This window comes from Macrobrachium rosenbergii, chromosome 12 (assembly GCF_040412425.1).
Source record: "Macrobrachium rosenbergii isolate ZJJX-2024 chromosome 12, ASM4041242v1, whole genome shotgun sequence".
NCBI lineage: Eukaryota > Metazoa > Arthropoda > Malacostraca > Decapoda > Palaemonidae > Macrobrachium > Macrobrachium rosenbergii.
The window spans coordinates 96,807,556-96,828,676 of NC_089752.1; the positions used below are offsets into that span (position 1 = coordinate 96,807,556).

Below are 21,121 nucleotides of genomic sequence, written 5' to 3' on the forward strand. Positions count from 1 at the left end.
GGATTTCGTATGAGAATACAAACATTTCTCTTCAACATGTATACCTTTAGCAAAAGCTCGTATAGTCGCTGAAGCTTGGTATGGTAGATACAGTTAGCTAGTGGTAGAAGAGTGAGGAGTGGGAGACTGCACCCACTTGCTCTGTAAGCAGTGCTACTCTCTTGTGCACTTGCTACAGATTTACTGGAGTATCTCATCCTGGTTCTTGTTAGGGCTTCTTGGGCATTTCTTTGAGTGGCTGAGGAGTTTCGCTTGTTAGTAAACTTGGCTTTTAATGATTCTGATTAGAATGTTGGTGTCAGAAAACTTTCCATAGAAAGAATGATGGTGAAAATGCCCTAGGCATAAACTTTCCTTAGAAAGAGTAATGGCAAAAATGCCCGAGGCATGAATGTGTACCATGTTTACATGACTCATTCCTTTTGTATGTCTTGCAGAGATCAGAATTGTGCTGTCTTTGAACAGCAGTGAGGGTATATCTTTGTTGCCTGCCCAGTGGAAGTGCAGATCAAGAAGGAAGGAAGAAAGTGTTATTGGTGTTTTATTATGAGTGTCACCCCTTCATTGTTCTGTGCCTGCTTAGACCACTGCTGCTTCATGTGGTACAAATGGCCCATTCTCCTCTGGCTTAGACGGGACTGTTGATAGTGCGTGTGTTCCTGCCATCCCCATTGCTCAGGCTCAATCTCCACCTCTGTCCTCTGCTATCAGTATCCTTGAGGCACCAAGGAAACTAGCTGCTGCTGAAGGCATTGTGGGCTTTTCTTGTCATATCAGGAGACTACCCTACCTTCATGAAACACTGGCTTTGGCTAAAAGGTACCAGTTCATATTTTGTTGTCCCTGGCAGGTCCATTTGATTGGCGGAAGATTTGGAAGAGGACCCAGAAGGTTGCTCTCTTGTCAGGAGTGACTTTGCTTCCAAGTACCCATTTGTGGGATAAGGTAATTATGGCCAGTGCAGTGTATGTACTTGGTGGTAACTGATCGCATTGCATGGGTCTACTCATGTTCAGTCCTCTGTGCATGGCCCTGTTTGTTCCCCAAGGTAGAATAAAATGTCCTTGAAGTTCCATATGAGCTCTTGAGGGAGGCTTTGGACAGAAACAGTACTCTCAAAGACTGGTTTCCTGCTAGCTAGAGCTTTGACAGCGAGAGCAGTGTGGCACTTATCCCTCTTCATATTCAGGTTGTCCCAGTTATTAGAAAAAAATTGGAACCCATCTGTTCCTGACAGGTGAGTTTCTCAGTCCCATCCATTTAGAGACAGTAGTTCATGATCTAGACAAGGTGCTGGACACGTGTGTCCATTATGAGTTATACGACGCTTCCTGGTCAGCATCCTAAGCCTGAGTGTCAGTGACTTTGTTAGTACCAGAAGGAAATATCCAAGAACCCAATTCATCCTGGCTTTGGAAGGTTATCAAGTGGGTGTACACATCATCTGGTGAAAGGACAGACCTCCATACATCGGGTAATGGCTCAGGAAATGGGATTATTGCTTCGATTCCTAGGATTCAGAAGAAACTTTTTGGTGTCACAGATACTAGGGCAGGTGTTTGGGCTGCCTTGACTGTTTTCCACCTTACAGACATCAACCACACGTTCATGGACACTTTTTCCTTAGAACCTGTGTTGGCTGTTCACATACATAGCTGCCAGAGATCCAATAGGAAAGAACAATGTCTCCCTTTAGTTTTATGGTGGTGGAAGGCTGGATGAAAGAAGGTTCCTAGATTCTTCCATGGTGTGTATCTTCCGCCCTCTAACTAACGGCCTTACCCTTCCTTGTTGGGTCTAGATGCAGGTTAACAATATAACATAGCTTCCAGTTTAACGTAATTCGGTAGACATTACTTGCTGTGTCCCTCTTTTTAACAGGAGGGTGTGGTTAGAGAATATTTATCTGGGATTCCTCCTTTTGTTGCGTCTTCCTGAATGGTCTTGTCGTCACATTCTCATTATGCACAGGAAAACTTTAGTTGTATTTTCCCAGTCCCCATCTTCAACATCACGTATGCCAGGATGTACCAGTTGGTACAGGAGTCAGCCTTCACATGCTGAAATACATGACCATGATACTAACCTTTCTTAGTTGGAGATAACCATCTGATACTAACCTTTCTTAGTTGGAGATAACCATCAGTTGTGATCTCTCAACAAAACCTCCCACCTAATGAGTAGGTCTTCATAAAAAGACTTGGGTTGTCAAACCTGAGGTCATATCATAATTCCACCCATAACCAACCCTGCAGTTGCATATTACCAAGGGGAAAAGTGGCACTGTTTACAAGGTAGAGCGGGTCCTCCACCCTTTCTCTAGTCTGCCACTAGTCATACCTTATCAAGCTTGAACGACCTTAGCCAATGGAATTTTTGTGGATTATGCAGAAAGTGTGCTTCTGTACACTCTTACTGTCCATCCAAAAGATATGCATATTGCTTTGCACATCATAAACAGTATTATTAGAACATATAAAACTTACTGGCCACTGTATACTGTCCATACAGATGGATGCAAATTTTCCTTTGGTGTAGGATTTGCTGCAACATCTTAGAGGGCAATGAACCAGTTTTCATTGCCCAGTAATGCATTTTTCACGTCAGAATTTTCAGTAGTATGGTTAGCAGATAGGGTTATTAAAAGCATGCCAGTGTGGAAATTTGTAATTTTCAGTAATTGGTAGTAGTGCCTTAGTAACCCTTTGGCATAAAAATCCATGTTCAACAATTATAAGAGGCCAGCATAAATTCAAAATACTTGGGTCCTTGTACATTCAAGCATTAAAGGAAATGATTCTGATGAATTGGCAAACTTCGAATCACTATAAGTAGATCAAGTATACTAATTTCTATCAGTGATTTTTCATCTTTCTAAACCGTATCATTAGTAAATGGCAAGGAATTGTGGAATAATGAATCTTAAAATAATAAATATAAACAGTAAACCAAGTGTTGGTTTTGGGGTTCTTCACTCCTAAAAGACCACCACATTTTAGTGATATCTCGTCTTCAATTGTCAATACTGGTCTAACCCATAAGAACAAATCATTTGGGCCATCCCTATTAGAGTTAAGAATTCAACTTAGTACAAATCCTTTGGGCCATTGCCATGAGAGTTAGGAATTCAACTTTGTGGTATGGATTAAGAATTTAACTTAGTGGCCTGGTTACACTGTTTATTAGTAATAGTAAATGACAGTACCACCTTTTACCCAAGTATCCTTAAAAACCTAAAGGTTGGCATATTTATGAAAATGCAAATTCAAACTTGTAATTTCGCACATTAACAAATAATAACTAGTTCCAGCTTACAAAGATATTTTACAATACAGCAGTAAAATATCTTTAGATAGACTTAAATATTCATTGAGTAATATACAATTAGACCTAATTGGGTTTATTTGAGTTAGACTGACACTTGTACAGTTGCAAAGATTCTTACATACAGCTTGCTTTGAAGTTGGTTTGGTAAGGTTTTGCATACTGAACCCCATAAATTGCTTTAGTAACTTTACTACAGACATGATATTGCCTTACAGTGACATAAAATTCCAGAATCAGCAGTGGATGTTAAAGCAGGCATAGTGTCATCAAGTTTCACAGAGGCTAGTGTGTGTGTGTTTTTTTAAGGAGCAGGCCCCCTAACGTCCTGAAGTATGCATATTTTTACAGTAATATTTGAATACCAGAAGAGAAGCCTTTTAAAAAACAATATTGGAGATTGGGCATAGAAGGTCACGGAGAAATTGTTTTTCTTTTATGTAACCCAAAATTGTATGTTAGCAAATGCAGTATAAGAATTGGGATTTTTACAGGCTTGTGTGGCTCCCTATTCTGGTTGTGTATAGCAAAAGATTTGTGCTTTTCTTGATTGTTGCAAGTTCTTAGCTCAGTGGTCAGTTCAGACGACTTAATAATAATGATTATAGGCAAAGTATTCTGAATGTGAATCCCAAAATACATGCTATTTATGATAGGCAAGTTGTCTTCCATAGCCTTAATTATTTTACACACAACTTTCTCTTTAACATATACCAAGGAGGATTTGAAAGCAGCAGTAAAGGAAAATGAGTAAAATGGTGAATGATATTGTACTTCGTAGAATTTAAAGTAAAGAAACCAAAGTACAATGTACAGATACACTAAGAAAATGCCGAAGTAGATGTGTGTAAGTGTACTCTTGAATATACTGGTCATGGAACTTAAATCTGTGATGTAGCCAAGTAGAATCCCCCTCCCATCACTTGCTGTATTTCCTGCTGCTGGTACAGTAATAGGAAAAATGTTCGCTAGAGTGGAGAATATGAACTGTTGTGTGTGTATTTCGTCATAGTATTGGATTAGTAACGATGCAATAAACTAGAGTATTTCCCATATAATGTTGCTTGATAATGTTCCATGCACTTATTTTATGATCATTGCCTGGTAAATGTAGGTAGTTGAGATTTTTCAGGAGTGTTTTATCATTATAGACCATTTTAACATAATTTTGCTTAGTGTGTAGAATAAACCAGTTATTCTAGGATTTATAAGCTATAAAGACTAGGAAAGTAACTAGATTATGCATGTGTTAAGTTGGTTAGTCATTAATACTGTAACACATTTTAAGAGTTCTGCTTGTTTATTTTAGCAGATGTTTGTGTTACTAGTGTGGTCAGGACTTTGAGAATGGACTTTTTTAAATCATTAGAACATATACTTACATTAGCAGTTAAGATAGAGAAGTAAGATTTTTCCCAGAATTTAGAGTTTAGTTGTAAAGATGTCATTTTCAGAAAATGAGATGCTGTTTCAGTGAGCTAGTATTCTAAGCGGGTTAGCATTCTCCCATGTCATAACTGTACATTTGAGTTACCTTGGCTGCAGTTGCATTTTTTAAATTGCAGTACCCATATTGGAAGCCACTATCATTTTAGCTTGGCCAGAAGTGTTATATTACAGTACTGTACTGTTTTGAATCATATATTTTAAAAACAGACTGAACAGTTTTATGGTTGGTTGTGTTATAAGCCTCTCAAAAAAGGTGTAGCTTTTGCTCCTTTATAATAGTCTGAATAGATTTTCTATTAAAGCTTTTTATTTATTCACAATCCTGTAACATTCAGTACTTCGTTGGTGAGGAATACTGCAGTTTGCTTTGAGTGTTAGCTGTGTAAAGTTGTAGGAATTTTTTTTTTTTTAACACTAAATCCTTGTCTTTGCTTAATTTTTATAAAAAAAAAAAAATCTTAAATTACTGCTGTTGAAGAACTTTACTTTTATCTGCATGTCTGTTAGGCTTGAGATATGTCTTAGATAGGAATTGTTTTTCCCTGTTAGTAAGGAAGTGGAATGAAAAGTTGTCTGTAGCCTGCATGGATTCTTGAAACGTGCCCCCCCCCCCTTTTTGAAGGGTGTAATTGTCAGTTTTTCAGTTAACATAGATGGAAATTTGGCATTAAGGATTAAAGATTGTGACATGCAATTCGTTTGCTTGGTTCTTTACTTTAACTGCTTTTTACCCTCTTTTAGTTGTGTGGATTGTAAAGAGGATGCATTCTGAACTTTTTAACTGTACCATCTTATTTGAAATATGAATCATAACTGGAATGATGAGTTTTTGAAAAATTTTTAATTTTATCAACTTTTTTTTTTTTTTATAAGTTCTCAAGTTTTGAGATAAAAATATCGGATGCTAAATGTTTGATACTGTATTGTTCTTGATTTGTACAGCATCAGTAAGGGCCAGTGCATTGCTGATAGATATATATTATTCAGTATATTTTTTGGCTAGTGGGTTTTCAAGTCCTGGTGGTTCAGGCTAGTGAATTGGTGTAGGTAAGGGAAGGGAAATTTAATTAATCCTCTATATAAAGAAATATAAACAAGCTGTTTTTGTGTATTTGTAATTTTTTTGGTGAATTAGAAAGCACCTGAGCTTCCATTTTGCAATTCATATTTTAACAAAGCTTACATTGTATTTAATAAAATAAAAAAATTAGTAACAAGTAATGGCATAGTTGCTTTTAGTTCATGAGAGGGCTGTAAGATGGCAATGGGATATAGCGTGCATGCTTATCTCATCATCAGCAGCAGCATCACAGTGTGTATGTAGTGCATAAGGCATCTTCTAGTTGGCATCAATTTTTTTTATGTCCATTATAGATATGTAGTTTTTAGAATAAAAACACTTAAGAGTAAAAATAAGTTTATCCCTGAACAAATTTGTCTGAACATTTTTGAAAATGTATCATAGCAGATGCCTGCATTATCACTTATGTTGTTTGTCTCCCTTTCCCTAATCCCACACTGTGATGATGCATCCTCGCGACAGAATAGTCCCTGGACTACAGTATACCATGTAGGAAGTTCATATTATTCCTTAATTAATGAAAACCTTGGTCACATTCGTGACTTCAGATATCTACTCTTTAGAAAAATGCTACAAGTGTAACCGTCCTGGCCACTTCGCACGTGATTGCAAGGAGGAAGAAGACCATTGCTACAGATGTGATGGCGTTGGTCACATTGCCAAGGATTGTGAACATTCCTCGGATGAGCGTAAGTGTATCTCTTCATATTCAGTATACAGTAATAGAAACTTGGTTACTTCATTTGTAGCCAGCATTGAGTGCATAAGTAGAATTTGTTGAAGTAATCATAAGTAATCATTATTTTCATATTTAAAATCTTGATTTGTTGTCACTTAGCATTTCTTATATTCAAACAAATGATAATTTTAGTGGTCATAACTATTTAGAATGTCATGAGAAATATGGGGTCTCTTGTTGCTACTACAGATATTTTTATTGTTAGAAATTTTTTTTTATATAACAGCAATTTTTGTTTTTCATTAGACAAAACAGCAATTTTTTAATATTTTCTCTATCGTAATTTTACAGTAGTGCAACTAAAGCTTTATTCCTTGAATATAAAAAGATTTTGCCTGATTGAATGGGTGTAATTTACCCATATAATATTGATGTTAACAATTAACTCACCTGAGATAGTTGGAGTCAATAAATTTTCCTTAGGAATGCAGTTTTGTATTTTGAGTTACCTACAGATGTATGAAGAATTATAGTGAAATTCATTGTTTTTTTTATCATGGAATTACTAAGGGACAGTCATGAGCAATGTTAGAGACTGGCCTTTTATTTTATTTTTTTTTTTCCCCTCCTTTAAAATATGAAATGTAATCTCAATTGTGTCCCAATATATTTCAAATTATGACTTGGTCCAGGTGTACATGCATTGCTTGTGGCTTGTATGTTTTGGTGCATATAATTTTAGTTCTTGTTTATGTTATTACATTTATATTCAGTTTACCTTTAGATTAACTTTATACCATCTTTTTTCTACATAGTAATCTGTGTGCTCATTTACTTAAGTTATAGCAAAATCCACCTAGCTGTGCAGCAAAGCCCGCCCACTGCACACCAGTGATTGGCTAACTCTCGAAGGGGATTTACGTCACACTGGTTAACAGTCCAGATGATTACCAGTACGGATTTGACTCCATTCGGTCATCTTGAGTTTCATGCATGAATCATAACAGCACAGATTTGAGTTCCCGGGAGTTGACATATGCAATTGATATCTCCGATAAAAGATATATTAAGTTAATATATCATTATGAAGATCTTGGATTTTTTTTTTTTTTTTTTTTTTTTTTTTTTTTTTTTTTTTTCTCCATTTCCAAGGTTAGGGTATTAATTGTTCATAATCCTGCATGTCAAATGTTAATATCATCGAGAGATTAGGCCTACATGTCAATTTCTTATATTTTGAGGCAATGACAGAGCATAGACTTACACGTCAGTTTCTTATCGCAAATAGTTTTCTTCCCGTACTGTTGGAAATAGAGTAGCTTTTAATTAATATAGTACTTTCACGATATATAATGTATATACATGAAGTGGAATTTACACGAATAAGCAAGTGCACATACACATACAGTGTGGATGGCCATAGTAATTGTAACTCCACTTACACCACAGAGAATAAAAGTAAAACTTACTGGCACGGTAGTTGATGGCGCACACAGATCAATCGTATGACTGTCTCAGTGTTACACACAACTATTAAGTTGCTGTCAATGTTGAAAATATATTTACGAAAGGGATAACAAATTATATTACTGTGATGAGTAAATATAAGGCTGCTGTAGCATTTCTATGAAAATGAAGGCTAGGGTAGGAAAGCATCATAAGATACTTATAGAAATAAGAAAAAAGTACATGATAGCTGAAAAAGTTATGTATAAGAAGATCCAACCAGTCTGAGTAGCCCATGAATCACTTGACTTTAGTAGCATTCTAACACTGTTGGACAAAATAAAGATCTCGATTACTTTTGATTATGACTAAATTTCAGTTAACGAGTTGGCGGGTAATTCTTTACACCAGGATTTTATGAATAGGTCTATGTTTATTCTGCAATGTAAGGTTACCATATGAAAATTTTTCAAAGACACTACAAGCACCATAACAGCAGAAACAAAAACAAGAATAAACACAACAGCAAACACAATACAATGGCTGAATATAAGATAGGATAGGCCTGTAATCCAAATGTCATATGAAAGGCGATAATGTCCTTAGAAAATTCTCAGCAAATTATATCCAGTATGAATCATATAGCCTATCATACTGTAACTTTAAGTTAAACATAAGCATATTCTGGTTTTGTAGAGTGCAGTCACTGCTTGTCATCCATCCGAATGTGTAAACAATTGCGATGAAATAGATTTTATTACTTAAAATGTAGTACAGTTTCCTGGAATCAATATGAGATACCAGTGTGCATAGCTCTGATAAAGTGTTTGTGTTTAAATTCAGAATAGTGAATTATTATTCAAGGAATGGTCATGACGTAATCAGTGGGTGGGGCTTAGCTGCAAAGCTAGGTGGATTTTGCTATAGTTGTATAACTTTGTACTGTATATTTTTTTCACTGATCTATTCATCTTATAAGTGTGTTAGTCATTTATATATTGTTTTTTCCCAACCACAGCTTCATGCTATAACTGCTCCAGAATGGGCCACATAGCCCGCGATTGTCCAGAACCAGAACGTACCTGTTATGTTTGCAACAAAAGTGGACACATCTCCCGTCAATGCACTGAAAACAAGAGTGAAAATCGAAATGCAAAGGTGAGGATCATTATGAATACTTTTAATTTTGTAATGTGCTTACATTGGATACAAATGGGGATAATTTGGAGAATATTTGTGTTTAGTGCTCAAAAAAGCAGAAAATGAGTAGACCAAGCTGAATTTGAATGTCCAGGTGTAAAATTAAATAAAAAACAAGGGGGGGGGAATTAGAAGTTATTGATGGATTTCTGTAATTTATAAAAACTAGGAGTTCATGGTACCTACCTCTGTGCCATGAAAGAAATAGAAACATGGAGGCAATGTATTTATATTTGTGAGGTGATATGGGTTTACTTTGTCTTTTGAATGTAGGAAATTTTTCTTTCCTTTCCATATGCACCTTGCTTTTGAAGTAGAAAATCTTATAGTTGGTAAAACCACTTCAGATTGAAGTAAAATTATGGAATTGAAGTAATAAGGTTGAATTTGGATAATTATAGTCCGTTTAACCTGGTCAGTGTCAGATCTGTCTGAGGAGAGCATTCATTTTAAGAAGAATGCTACAATGAAGTCTTCATTAAGCCAGCAATATGCAAGTGTTGAGAATGTATGTCATTGGGCTGGTTAAAACCATTATGTTCTAAAGTTTAGGTTGAAATTGTGAACAAGCAAGGTGTTCTGAAGTTGAAATTTTTGTGGGAGAAGGTTTGAAGTAAAAAGACTGTAGTTAAAATCATTGATAGGTTTATTCAAGGTATTTTATTAGTGGCTTTCAGCAGAGCTTACTGCAGCCAAACAAGAGTAGATAAAATTTACATCAGAAGGTATAGTGCTAGGAACTTTGAAAGGATGTATTTGTCAACATGTAAGGGCCTTGGTGTAACTAATAAACCTGTAAGACCTCAGGTGTGTAAATATGAGAAAGTAGAGTACTAGGGGTGCTAAATGCTATCTGTAGTGAATTGAAAAGATCAGTGACACTTGTTCCTTCATACGGGAATACAAATCTTCGCCTTTCATGTAGCTGGAATCGGTCTTGAAACGTGACAACAGGGTGGTTAACAGATGGAGATGGGGGAGTACCCATCACTCGGCTCCCATCACTATGCACTTTTTCTTTGGCTGCAAATTTAGTACAGATATGCTGTAGCTGTGTGCAACCAGGATACATGGTAGATCTTATATCTGAACTTTTTACTTAATAATATAGTAACCAGAATTAAGCTACCTTCTGACCAACCTGAAGTCTCTTACAGGAGAAGTCATGTTACTCAAATATTTTCCATACATTATCACCAATACATAAGCGGGGTACAAGCCCATGGTCCTGCTGCTGTGGGCAACCACTTCACTAATCATGACATCCCTTGCTCCTAGGCATTTGTGGGCTGGTTAATTATTCCAGTTAGTTGCAGGGAGTTAACCCTTTCACTGTGCAGGATTGACCACCTCAGTCTTCAAAAAAGTTTCGTCCATGACATGGGACTGATCTCCTCAGTCATCAGTTTTTGTCTCTAGTTGGGCAATTCATAGTAGAACACATTTCCCTCATGATATTAAGGAGCTTTTGTCTGTATTCTAGTGACAAATGGCAACATTTGATTTCTAACTTCCATGATAATCTCAAGACAAGGTCTAGGCCTGGCCATAAGTAACCATGAAAATGCTATATGGGGAGCAGGTTTCTCTTGATGGTGAAGTAGTACAGAGGCAATTATCTGTAAAAGACAATGCTGTAGTCGAGCCAAACGAAAGTGGCGCATGAGAGAAGGTCTCCATCCAATGCATCGTATCAACATCAAAAGATTTCGGACATCAGACCTTAAAGACCGCTCAGTGAGGATATGAGTGAACAATCTGATCAGCTTATTACCTGCGGATTAACTGATTTTGTGTCAGACAAAAAAAAAAAAAAATTAATCTTGTTCTTGTCTGAGTGGGGTTGATATCTAAATCGTTAACACATGTCAAATTACTTGTCTTTTCATATAAATAAATACTACATTTACAATTGAAAGGGTCACTCGAGTTTGAGCCAATATGTTATTTACATCCAAATCTTTGGGTATGATGGCTGAAATATCATCAATATAACAGTACCATGTTACGGGAAAATGGAAAATCTTGGGGATGTAGAGGCATTCGAAAAATTCCATATATAAATTTGAAAGAACAGGAGAAAGTCGGTTTCCCATTACTATACCAAACGTTTGTTTAAAATATTCCTCATTGAAAATAAAGTTTATGCAATTCATCTTTAAGGTATTCCAGTACCGAGTCAATGGGCAGTTTTATGTGTGTGTGTGTGTGTGTGTATATATATATATATATATATATATATATATATACATACATAATCCTATACAGAAGACATTAAGGATAAATTAGCATATTTTTGAAGGAAGAAAACACTTATAATGTATTAAAGCACTCCCTGGTGGCTCTGATTGACCTGGGATCATAATTCTTCCAAGGTTCCTATTTGTTTTCTATTGACCACCTGGAAAAAAAAAACCGAAAAGGAAAATATATCCGGGATTATGACCGACGGAACCCTACCACCTTTAAGAACTTAATGCATCTTCGGTTTCAGGACTTCTCTCAACCGCGGTCTCCAGGTAAAATGAACGAACTCTTTAGATTTCGCCACGATACATTGTCTCACGCGCCACTTTCGTTTGGCTCGACTATAGTAGTAGACCTGAATTTTCAGTTAGTTCTGATAGTGACCACAGGGAATATGATGATGTTTATTATATTGCAGTTATAGACAAGAGGAAATGAAAGGAGGAAGCAGATTTGTCAAGCACCAGAGGTGGTGTGAGTTAACAAAGCAAACAATAAAATTTGTCATTGGAAGACTGTTGAAGATTTAATTCACAAAAATTGATGCTCTGAAACTTTTATTGGAGACTTCAAGAAAAACTACATAATTCAGTATTTGAATGATTACTTACATATCGTATGCATGTTGTGTCACTACTATGATAAAACATAATATTACAGTGTGATATTATAACAGTAATGAAAATAACAAAGAATCAAAGTACATAATAACGGGAAGAAAATTAGTTACATGATTAACAGGACACTGATCTCATCACTATTGGAAACAACAGGCTGGTAGTGAAAGGGTTAAGGAGGTTTTCTCCTGCCAGGGGCAAGTTTCACTAATGGGGAAAATCTTTGGGCTATATCTCTAAAATTATCACTTTTTTTTTCCCGTAGAGCAGCCCTGTGTACAGTATTCACAAATTACTATATTCATTAAAATATTTTTGTATACTGTGAGAGAACTGTGGTTTTCACATCCATCTAGGTACAGTATAAATGGGTTCTGTAAGTGAAATAATGTTTCATTGTTTATATATATATATATATATATATATATATATATATATATATATATATATATATATATATCGTTGGCTCTTTGGGGTTCTGTTCTCAGCTAGCACTCTGTTGGGCGCGAGTTCGAATCTCCAACCGGCCAATGAAGAATAAGTGGAATTTATTTTTGGCAATAGAAATGCATTTCTCGCTATAATGTGGTTCGGTTTCCGCAATAAACTGTAGGCCCCATTGCTAGGTAACCAATTGGTTCTTAGCCACGTAAAATCAATCTAATCCTTCGGGCCAGCCCTAGGAGAGCTGTTAATCAGCTCAGTGGTCTGGTTAAACTAAGGTATACTTAACTTACTTAAACTATGGCTTGGGATGAGAATGTTGCGAGTTGCCTATGTATGAAATTCGGATTTTAAATATTTTCGGTGATTAGAGATGAAACATCATCAGTGATAAAATATTCTCTTGTGTATGGTTATAATGTGTGATAATCATAGTCAGCTAAACTTGGAATGAAGTATGGTACAGTAAATTAGATAAAGCACAAATTAAAGAGTATGTACAGTGCAGTACAGATATATGAGAGAGAGGAGAGATTACGTCGTCACAGAAAATTGCTACTGGAGCCTACATATGAAATTCGAATTTTTTAGATATATTTATGGTGATGAGATGAATATAGTATAAATAGATTCTAAGTGAAATAACATGTTATAGAAATTTTGCTGTTTTCTCTCGGTATATGTATACTGAGAGAGAGATGATGGAACAAGAATTTTGTTTTATAGACTTATGGGAGATGGTGAGGACTAACCACAAAATGACACAAACCCAGGAACACTATAGTAAATAATTTTTTTTTTTCATCATAAATGTATTTGTACATAATCGCAAAAATACTAACATCGTGTAACAAACCTAGCATTCTGTTTGGAGATATATATCCCCCCCCCCGTTTTTCTAGACTTCCCACGTATTTTAGGTGCTCTGCACAGTACTAGTACCATCCCAAAATATGTACATCTACAGTAAATATTTCAAAATCATCTTACAACAAAGGAAAATATCAATATACGTAAAATGTACACCTAGTGCATTACAGTATTCACAGAAGGATGCGCAGTTACGTAGGCCAAAGAAAATGTGCATGTTTGAATGATAAGGGATACTTAAGAGTAACAGTTGTAGGCTGGTATACTTAATTTTGCAACATGACTGAAACATTAGGGTGTTCTGGGATGATAGTTTGAGTATATTTTTGTTTGAACAGTAATAGGAGAGTACTGGAATGTAAGGGTACTGTGGGCATTTTGGGATTTAATTATGTTTGAAATGATATTAAATTGTTTTAATATGATAATTAGGTATGATTTTGTTTGAACTATCAGATTAACTGTGAAATGTTAAAATAGGCATTTATGAGCATTTTAGTTTAAGGGGTACAAAGTATTTGGCAGTTATAAGCATTTTTAGAGGGGATTTTTGCATTTCTGTGGTAGGTTCTGGAACCTATTGCCACATAAAAATTGGGGAGCACTGTATTTGGTTCTGGAACCTATTGCCACATAAAAATTGGGGAGCACTGTATTTGGTTTCACCCTCTTCACATCTTGACATTATCCATTGGGTCCCCAGTACTACAATATGTATGTAAATATATATATATTTGTGTATGTGTATATATATATATATAAATACACACACACACACATACAGTATGCAGACGCTGGTCTACTTACGAATGAGTTAGGTTCTGAATGGCTATTCTTATCTTTATTTGTTCATAAGTCCAACTTGATATATGTGGAGTCAATGTGTACAGTACTGTTTGTTTTTTCATACTAAAACATAATTTGTACTAATACTGTACTGTATATTTAAGTAATACAAGTGATACCTTAAAACCTAAATACATTAAGCAAATTATGATAATAAACTAAAGTACAGTTGTAATTTACAATCATGGATGCTTGTACCTCAGAAAGTTCTTGAGTAGAGCAGCATGTGTATATACTATTCATAGAAATTTAAAAAACCATACATTGATGGTTGGCAGTGCTGCAGGGGTGGAAGGTGGTTTTGTTACTGTTTTACAGGCATACACCTGGAGAGATGTTATTGGGGTGGAGGGGCTGGGTATTTGACTACCTTAAAGCTTTTGCATCTCTATTGTCTCAAGAGAACCAATGTCATGTAAATGTTCTGTTTTTTCTTATAGTGGCCAAGTATGGGGGTGGGTGGGGGCTGGCCAGGGTAAGCATGTACAGGGTAGAAGGGCCGAGAGCTCATTGGGGAGGTTAGGCAGGCCACCATCAACTTCTGTTATTTTTTTCACCTCATTTATTTGGAAAATATACTATGTTGAGAGTATTAAACAAATTTGGATATAGCGATTCCTATGTTATGTTAACCCTGAAGGGATGAGCTAATTGTATATATCATGCACACCCCCAGACCAGACAAACTTTGAGGTTGGCCAATTTAAGAAAAAACACGTCAATGGAAAGAAGATATGCATATGCACATGGTTTAAGAAAGAAAATTCTAAAAAAAAATTTTCCCTATCTTCCACGAGAAGTTGAAAGTGACTATTTACATCCCTGTGTGGGGCCTCTTTTACAAAACACTCGTAAATTTAACCAAGTTATCCTTGTTTTTTCTAATTTATTTTATTTTGTAAAATTATAATTACAACTCCCACAATATCATAACAGATAAGAAATAAAATCAGTAACAAATTCTGAGCATATTTGTAAAATATGTACGTAAATTTACCGAGATCGGGAAATGCAGTAACTTTTTTTTATTTGTACATGTTTTTTTCTGTTTCTTTGCAAAATTACAATTATAACTGACATATCTTAAAAGATAAGAACTTAAACCAACAGCAGTCCCCGGGTATATTTCTTAGCAAGCCAATAAAAAGACATCATGGGGGAGAGAAGAGCAAAACATTTCCCCCCTCCAAGTCGAGAACAGTACTGAAGTTCCCAAGGTGCCCATGATCGAGCTGAGTTGAATTCTTTGGTTGCCACAGTTCATTTATGGGCCATTGAAGTATTGGAAACTTTCCCACTCAGTACAGACAAAACGTGTGGCGCATAATATTAATTCTCCTGAGAGGGATCCGTCCACCACCCAAGACCTGTTTTAGATCCTGTATTGAGGGGATCGTCCATTAACAAGTAAATTATGCCATCCCTTAACCCTTAAGGGACGGCATAATTTATCAATGTGCAGCACCGCAGACCAGGGAAACTTTGAGGTTGGCAAAATAAAAAAAAAAAAATCACATCAATGGAAAGAGAATGACACGTACATTCACACTGTATAAATAAAAAAATTCTAAAAAAAAATTTTTCCCTACCTTCTGCGAGAAGTTGAAAATGACTATTTACAACCCCTTGTGCGGCCTCGTTTACAGGACAATCGTAAATTTTATGATTACCTACTTATATAAGTTTTTTGGATTTTGTAAAATTATTACTGCTCACACACTATCAAAACAGATAAGAAATAAAACCAGTAACAAATATTTTGCATATTTATTGTAAAATATTCACGTAAGTTTACGAGAAGGAAGATTCAATAACTTTTTTTTTTACTTTTACATGCTTTTTCTAATATTGCTTTGCAATTTTCTTTGTAAAATTACATTTACAACCGACACACTATCGTTAAAGACAAAAACAAAAAACAACAGCAACCTCTTTATTTACAAGCAAATTTACAAAGACTCGTGTGAGAGAGATATGCAGTACCTTCCCCCTTGAAGTCACAAGCATTACTGATACTGGCCTAACTCTCACGTCTGTATAAAAGTTGCCATTAGTGAATTTATAGCATATAGAGGTATTGCACCTTTGTTTCGAATCATTATTACCATAACAGTGGTGCGTAATTCTGCTTCTCACTGAAGCTCAATCCATCCACCTCCCCAAACCTGCTTTACTTCACACTGAAGCTCAATCCATCCACTAAGGGTTAAGGGTTAAACCCACCTCAACCACCTTGCTCAGTCTATGGCTGAAAGAAAAGAGACTAGTGATGGAAAGTAAGTTAGGGATGTTCTCCCACTCGCCCCCAATCTCTACCGGTCATGTGCCTTGTGCCTAAATTTCCATTATCAATTACTGCTCCCACTGAGGGATGCTCCTGTATAAAAGACTTTGGTTTGTATACTTATGAAAAGTGTAAAATAGTTTTAAAATGTTGTATTTTGTAGACGTAAGGTTATACATCAATTAGTGGTTTGTATACTTATGAAAAATGTAAATTATTTTTAAAATTTATATTTTGCAAATGTTAGTTGGTTTGTATACTTAAGAAAAATGTAAATTATTTTTAAAATTTATATTTTGTAGACGTAAGTGTATATGCATCAGTTAGTGCTTCAGGTTATTTTGCAAGAATTTTTTTAATTTAATAAATTAGCATTATAAAAGAGACAGTAGCATAACAGTATTTGGTAGCCATAAGTATGCATTAGTTATTTTATTTTAAATCTCATTTTATGATGACTGAAATATGTATTGTACAATGATGAAAACTAAGCTATGATAAGGATATTATTATGTATTTTGATTTGGAAGAACATTGTTTAAACTTATAACTGGATAATCTGTTGAATGAAAGTCATCCTTGCAGTGCTATGTGTGTGGGAAGATTGGACATATTTCCCGTGAATGCCCCATTGGAGGAGAGCAAGACAATGAGAAGCGTTGTTATGTGTGTGGTGCATCTGGGCACATCTCTCGTGACTGTCCTACAGGCGAGAGTGATACAACATGCTACAGGTAAAGTTTAGTTTCCTTTATTGAAGTCTTTATTTGTTATATTATTTTGTTTACAAAAGTGATATTGTTAACTTATTTTGTTTACAAAAGTGATATTGTTAACTAATTCATTGTATCATAAGAATCGGTTACATCACCCTCACTTAAAATCACCTGTAATTTCCATAGTTTTTGTTTCTTGAATCTTTAGATATGCTTTGGTCTGTTATAAGTTCCTTTTCATTACAGGTGCAACTTGAAGGGCCACATGGCTCGTAATTGCCCAAAGTGTTACATGTGTGGCGAATTTGGGCACATCTCCCGCCAGTGTGAGATGGTGGCTTAAAGCGGCTGCCCCACTCCTTGTCTCTCCCTCCGAAACTTCTGCAGACTATGACAGTGTTCTCAAAACTGCGTAGTGACAGTTTTGGGTCACTGATGTTTAAGCCAGGTCAGCTACCACTTTTGGCATTTCCTGGTATGAACTAGGCTATTTGCTGATGCTGGAATGCAAATTAACAGGGTACCAGAGTTGAAATTTTACCTGGAGTCCCTTTAAACTTGTGTCACTGGAGGAGGTGGAAAGCAGTTTGTTAGATAAGTAAGGTGTGAAGTTCATTACCATACTAAGTCTACTGAGAATGACTGATATATTTAGTGCTCTAAAACGTTATTGGTGATGAGTAGGAGGGATAGGAAAGTGTTCCTAGTACCTGATCAATAAATTGCTTAATCTTTATCATTGCTTTTTTTGTTACAAGTTGACATCATTTCATCTAAGATTTAAAAATGTTTGAGGAGCTGGAGTCATTGAGGAGAGGAGGGTCACAGGAGATGGAGCTCACCAAAGCTCCCCATTTAATAAGGTAATTCTCAGCTTGCAAGATCCCAGTATAGCCATTAGAATCCTTGCATGTTGAGAGACAAGACAGAGATTACATGTGGAAGCTTTTACTGTGAATTTTTTAATGTCTTTACACACTTGTGTAATTTTGAAAGACAACTTCCAAAATTAAAGCTCCTTATGTAATCTCATGGTCTTCATATGAGAGCATTTTACAAGGGCTTCTTTTTTTTCCATATAGTCTCATCCACAAATATGCCCATATTGTTGTTTGGCATATAAAATTAGTTTTTTCTGAAGACAATCAGATGAGGAATCCAAATTAGAAGGATTGGGTGTTTTATTTTCAAGTTTACAGACTTGTGTCTAAAGGTTTGAAGCTCATTCATTTAGTAGATCATCATTACTGTATTAATCAGTGTTTTTTCCTGGTGTTATTTTGATTTGTTCAGCAGAGCTTCAAATGAGGGAAAATTTTTTTTTAAACTTAGTTGATGTGGCAGACTTGGTGTTAGGGGTTTTAGGTGTAATCTTTACTGTAAATGAATTTATAATTTTTCATTTTGTGCTGATGACCTAATCATAGATCATGTTCAAGGCTATTGGATTTCCTTCTTGATAGGCCATTATAGGATTTGTAATGGCAGCAAATATTCTGGGTTTTGTAATCTACGTATTTGTCTTTTGTAATAATTTAAATATGCATCTATTTTCTTGCATGAATTTAATCTCAATTTCAGCATAGTCCAGTTTAGCTTATTACCATTTTTATTACAAGCAGAGTAGTGGTGGTTCTCATTTTGCCTCCAAGCACCCATCAAAGGTGCTTAGAGAAGGAGGAAAATAATTTACTGACAAGTGAAATGGTCATCAGCACAAAGGTGTTGTTGCAAGGAGGAGGAGATTTGTGAACACATTATTTAAATTTGTCGTGGGAGTTCAAAAATAATGTCACGAAAACTAGCTGTAGAGGAAACTACTTGATGATGACGATGGACTGTTCCGGTATTGGTTGGCACAGTCTACGTTTGAGGACAAGGATGGTCGTGTGTATGCAGAGGAGACAAAGGAGTTCAGGTTTTAATGCACACATGGAGTGTGGTTAGTGACTAATGTTTGATTTGCTATGATTGATAGCATAGGAGGGTGCATAGAAGGTGTATATCCTACTTGCTCATCCCCATAGTTAAGATTTTTCATGTTATACGAGGAGGAGAAGGTTGGAGACGACAGTATTTGTCGGGTGGGGGGTAGAGTGGAAAAGTTTACATCATTATTATTGTTTTTGTGTCTTCTGTTTCAGGCACAGATTTTTCTTCTTGAATGAATGCTGGTAAGAGCTGAAATCAAGCTTTAATAAATAGCACGATTATTTTCTTGGACTGTACTGCTAGGTCAGAACTATTCTTGCTCAGTGAGAGAAAAACCTCATTTAAATGCTTTACTGTTGATTTAGGGGAGGGTCTCCTAGTTATTATGTGTTAATACAATATATGCAGTACGTTTGTATTGTTAGTGCAAATGATTTCTTCCAGTTATAAAACCTGTGCCTCTTGCAGGAATGAGCATGATGCTTTTCCACTCCACCTTTCCTCCTGTGCCTGGGAACCCCCCTTTTACCTCATAACGGGTTCCTTAAAAGGTCACGTTCATGATCTTTCAACCAGTACCTGCACAGTCGCCCCTTTGTTGTTGTGAAGGAGATGCTGATATGAGTTTTGATTAGCGGCTGTTTTTCTTGGATGTTAGAAAGGCTTATCATTTCATCTCCTGTAAGAACTGCCAGACAAAGTTATTAAAGAGAGTAATGAAAAGGAGAGCCTTGTTGAATTTGTTACTCAGGTTCAGTTTCTTCTTCAGTAATAGTCATTAGCCTTTTGTGTGTGACATCCAAGGAACATAGTGGCTGATTAACATTCATGTATATATAATAATAATAATAAAAATGAGAGATATTTTGTTACAAACTATTAGCTTTGAGGCAGAAGAGAAGCGCGATTGATTATGAAGTCTTCTAGTCCTTTAAGATTCCCACTTAAGTGAGTTGTTGTTCACATTTTTTACTCTGAAGTAGTGTGTGCATTGAAGAAATAAATGTCCTTGGTGTGCCTGGTATACCTCAATAAACAGGTTCACTTCGAATTTTGTATTATTTATTCCTATGTAGAAGTATTGGTTCTAAATTGAAAATCACTGGGAAATAGCCTCATAATTTTTCAAGTCTGTAAATGTTATACCAAGCTGAACCTCTGTTAGACAAGAAATTAGAAATTAAACATAACTGCCAAGGCAAATGTGGCTAGAAAAGTTTTAGGATTGTCACCAATTCACATGTCATGTTTCAACAAATGACAGTAAATCAGACCTGCAGTATGGTTACGGAAGTAATACAGAAATCTGTTAATGCAACTGATTTCTTTTCAAGGAAGTAAGTGTAAGTTTAGCACAGTTACTATGGGGCCATTACACATGACTTGCTCAACTATAAAAATATGGTTATTTCTGAAAACTAAGCTAAAAAAAAAAAAAATTAGTTCATACTGAAATGGAGGCTGTCAATCAACTCTATACTGGAACACATTTCAAGTGTCAGTGCACTACACTTCTTACATGATGCACGGTAGGCATTACAAAAGGGTGGCTGCAGCATCCCTTCAGCTGCTGCACCCACTTTTAGCCTATTACTTGCCTCCATATTGCTTTTCTTCAGTCTCACTGCCCAACCTCTCTCTGCTTTTCTTCAGTCTCACTGCCCAACCTCTCTAATACTCCATAAGGGTTGGTGCCATCAGTTGCACCTCTTTTGGTGCAGTGTAAGCATTACCAAAGGTTTTTTCCAGCAACCCTTCAGTCCGTAGCGGCACCCAATAGTCTTCAACTCTTTATTCCTCTTCCTTTATTTTTGCTGTCCAACCACTGCAACTTCCCTTTTAAACTATCTGAAGGACTGAATGGCTAAAATGAGCAACAGTAGGATTTTCTTCTAATTCCTTTACATCCTTATAATTCATCATCATCTTTACATTCTTGCTGTCCAACTCCTATTCACTGTTTTAAGCACTGCATGGCCAAAAGTG

The 21,121-nt window shown here is 35.9% G+C and overlaps 1 protein-coding gene across 22 annotated transcripts in view; it reads left to right on the top strand.

Moving 5' to 3' along the window:
- Window positions 1–20,186, top strand: part of LOC136843768 (CCHC-type zinc finger nucleic acid binding protein-like) — a 35,410-nt gene extending 15,224 nt beyond the window's left edge. For 6 of the 22 annotated variants that reach the window (XM_067112446.1, XM_067112448.1, XM_067112447.1 and 3 more), the window contains exons 3-6: window positions 6,403–6,543; window positions 8,998–9,137; window positions 17,061–17,221; window positions 17,450–20,186. In XM_067112446.1, coding sequence (XP_066968547.1) covers window positions 6,403–6,543; window positions 8,998–9,137; window positions 17,061–17,221; window positions 17,450–17,546 — 539 coding nt within the window. In that variant the 3' untranslated portion in view covers window positions 17,547–20,186. The remainder of the gene's footprint in view (window positions 1–6,402; window positions 6,544–8,997; window positions 9,138–17,060; window positions 17,222–17,449) is intronic. The other 16 variants (XM_067112452.1, XM_067112455.1, XM_067112453.1 and 13 more) reach the window with 3 other exon arrangements.
- Window positions 20,187–21,121: the final 935 nt, after the last annotated feature.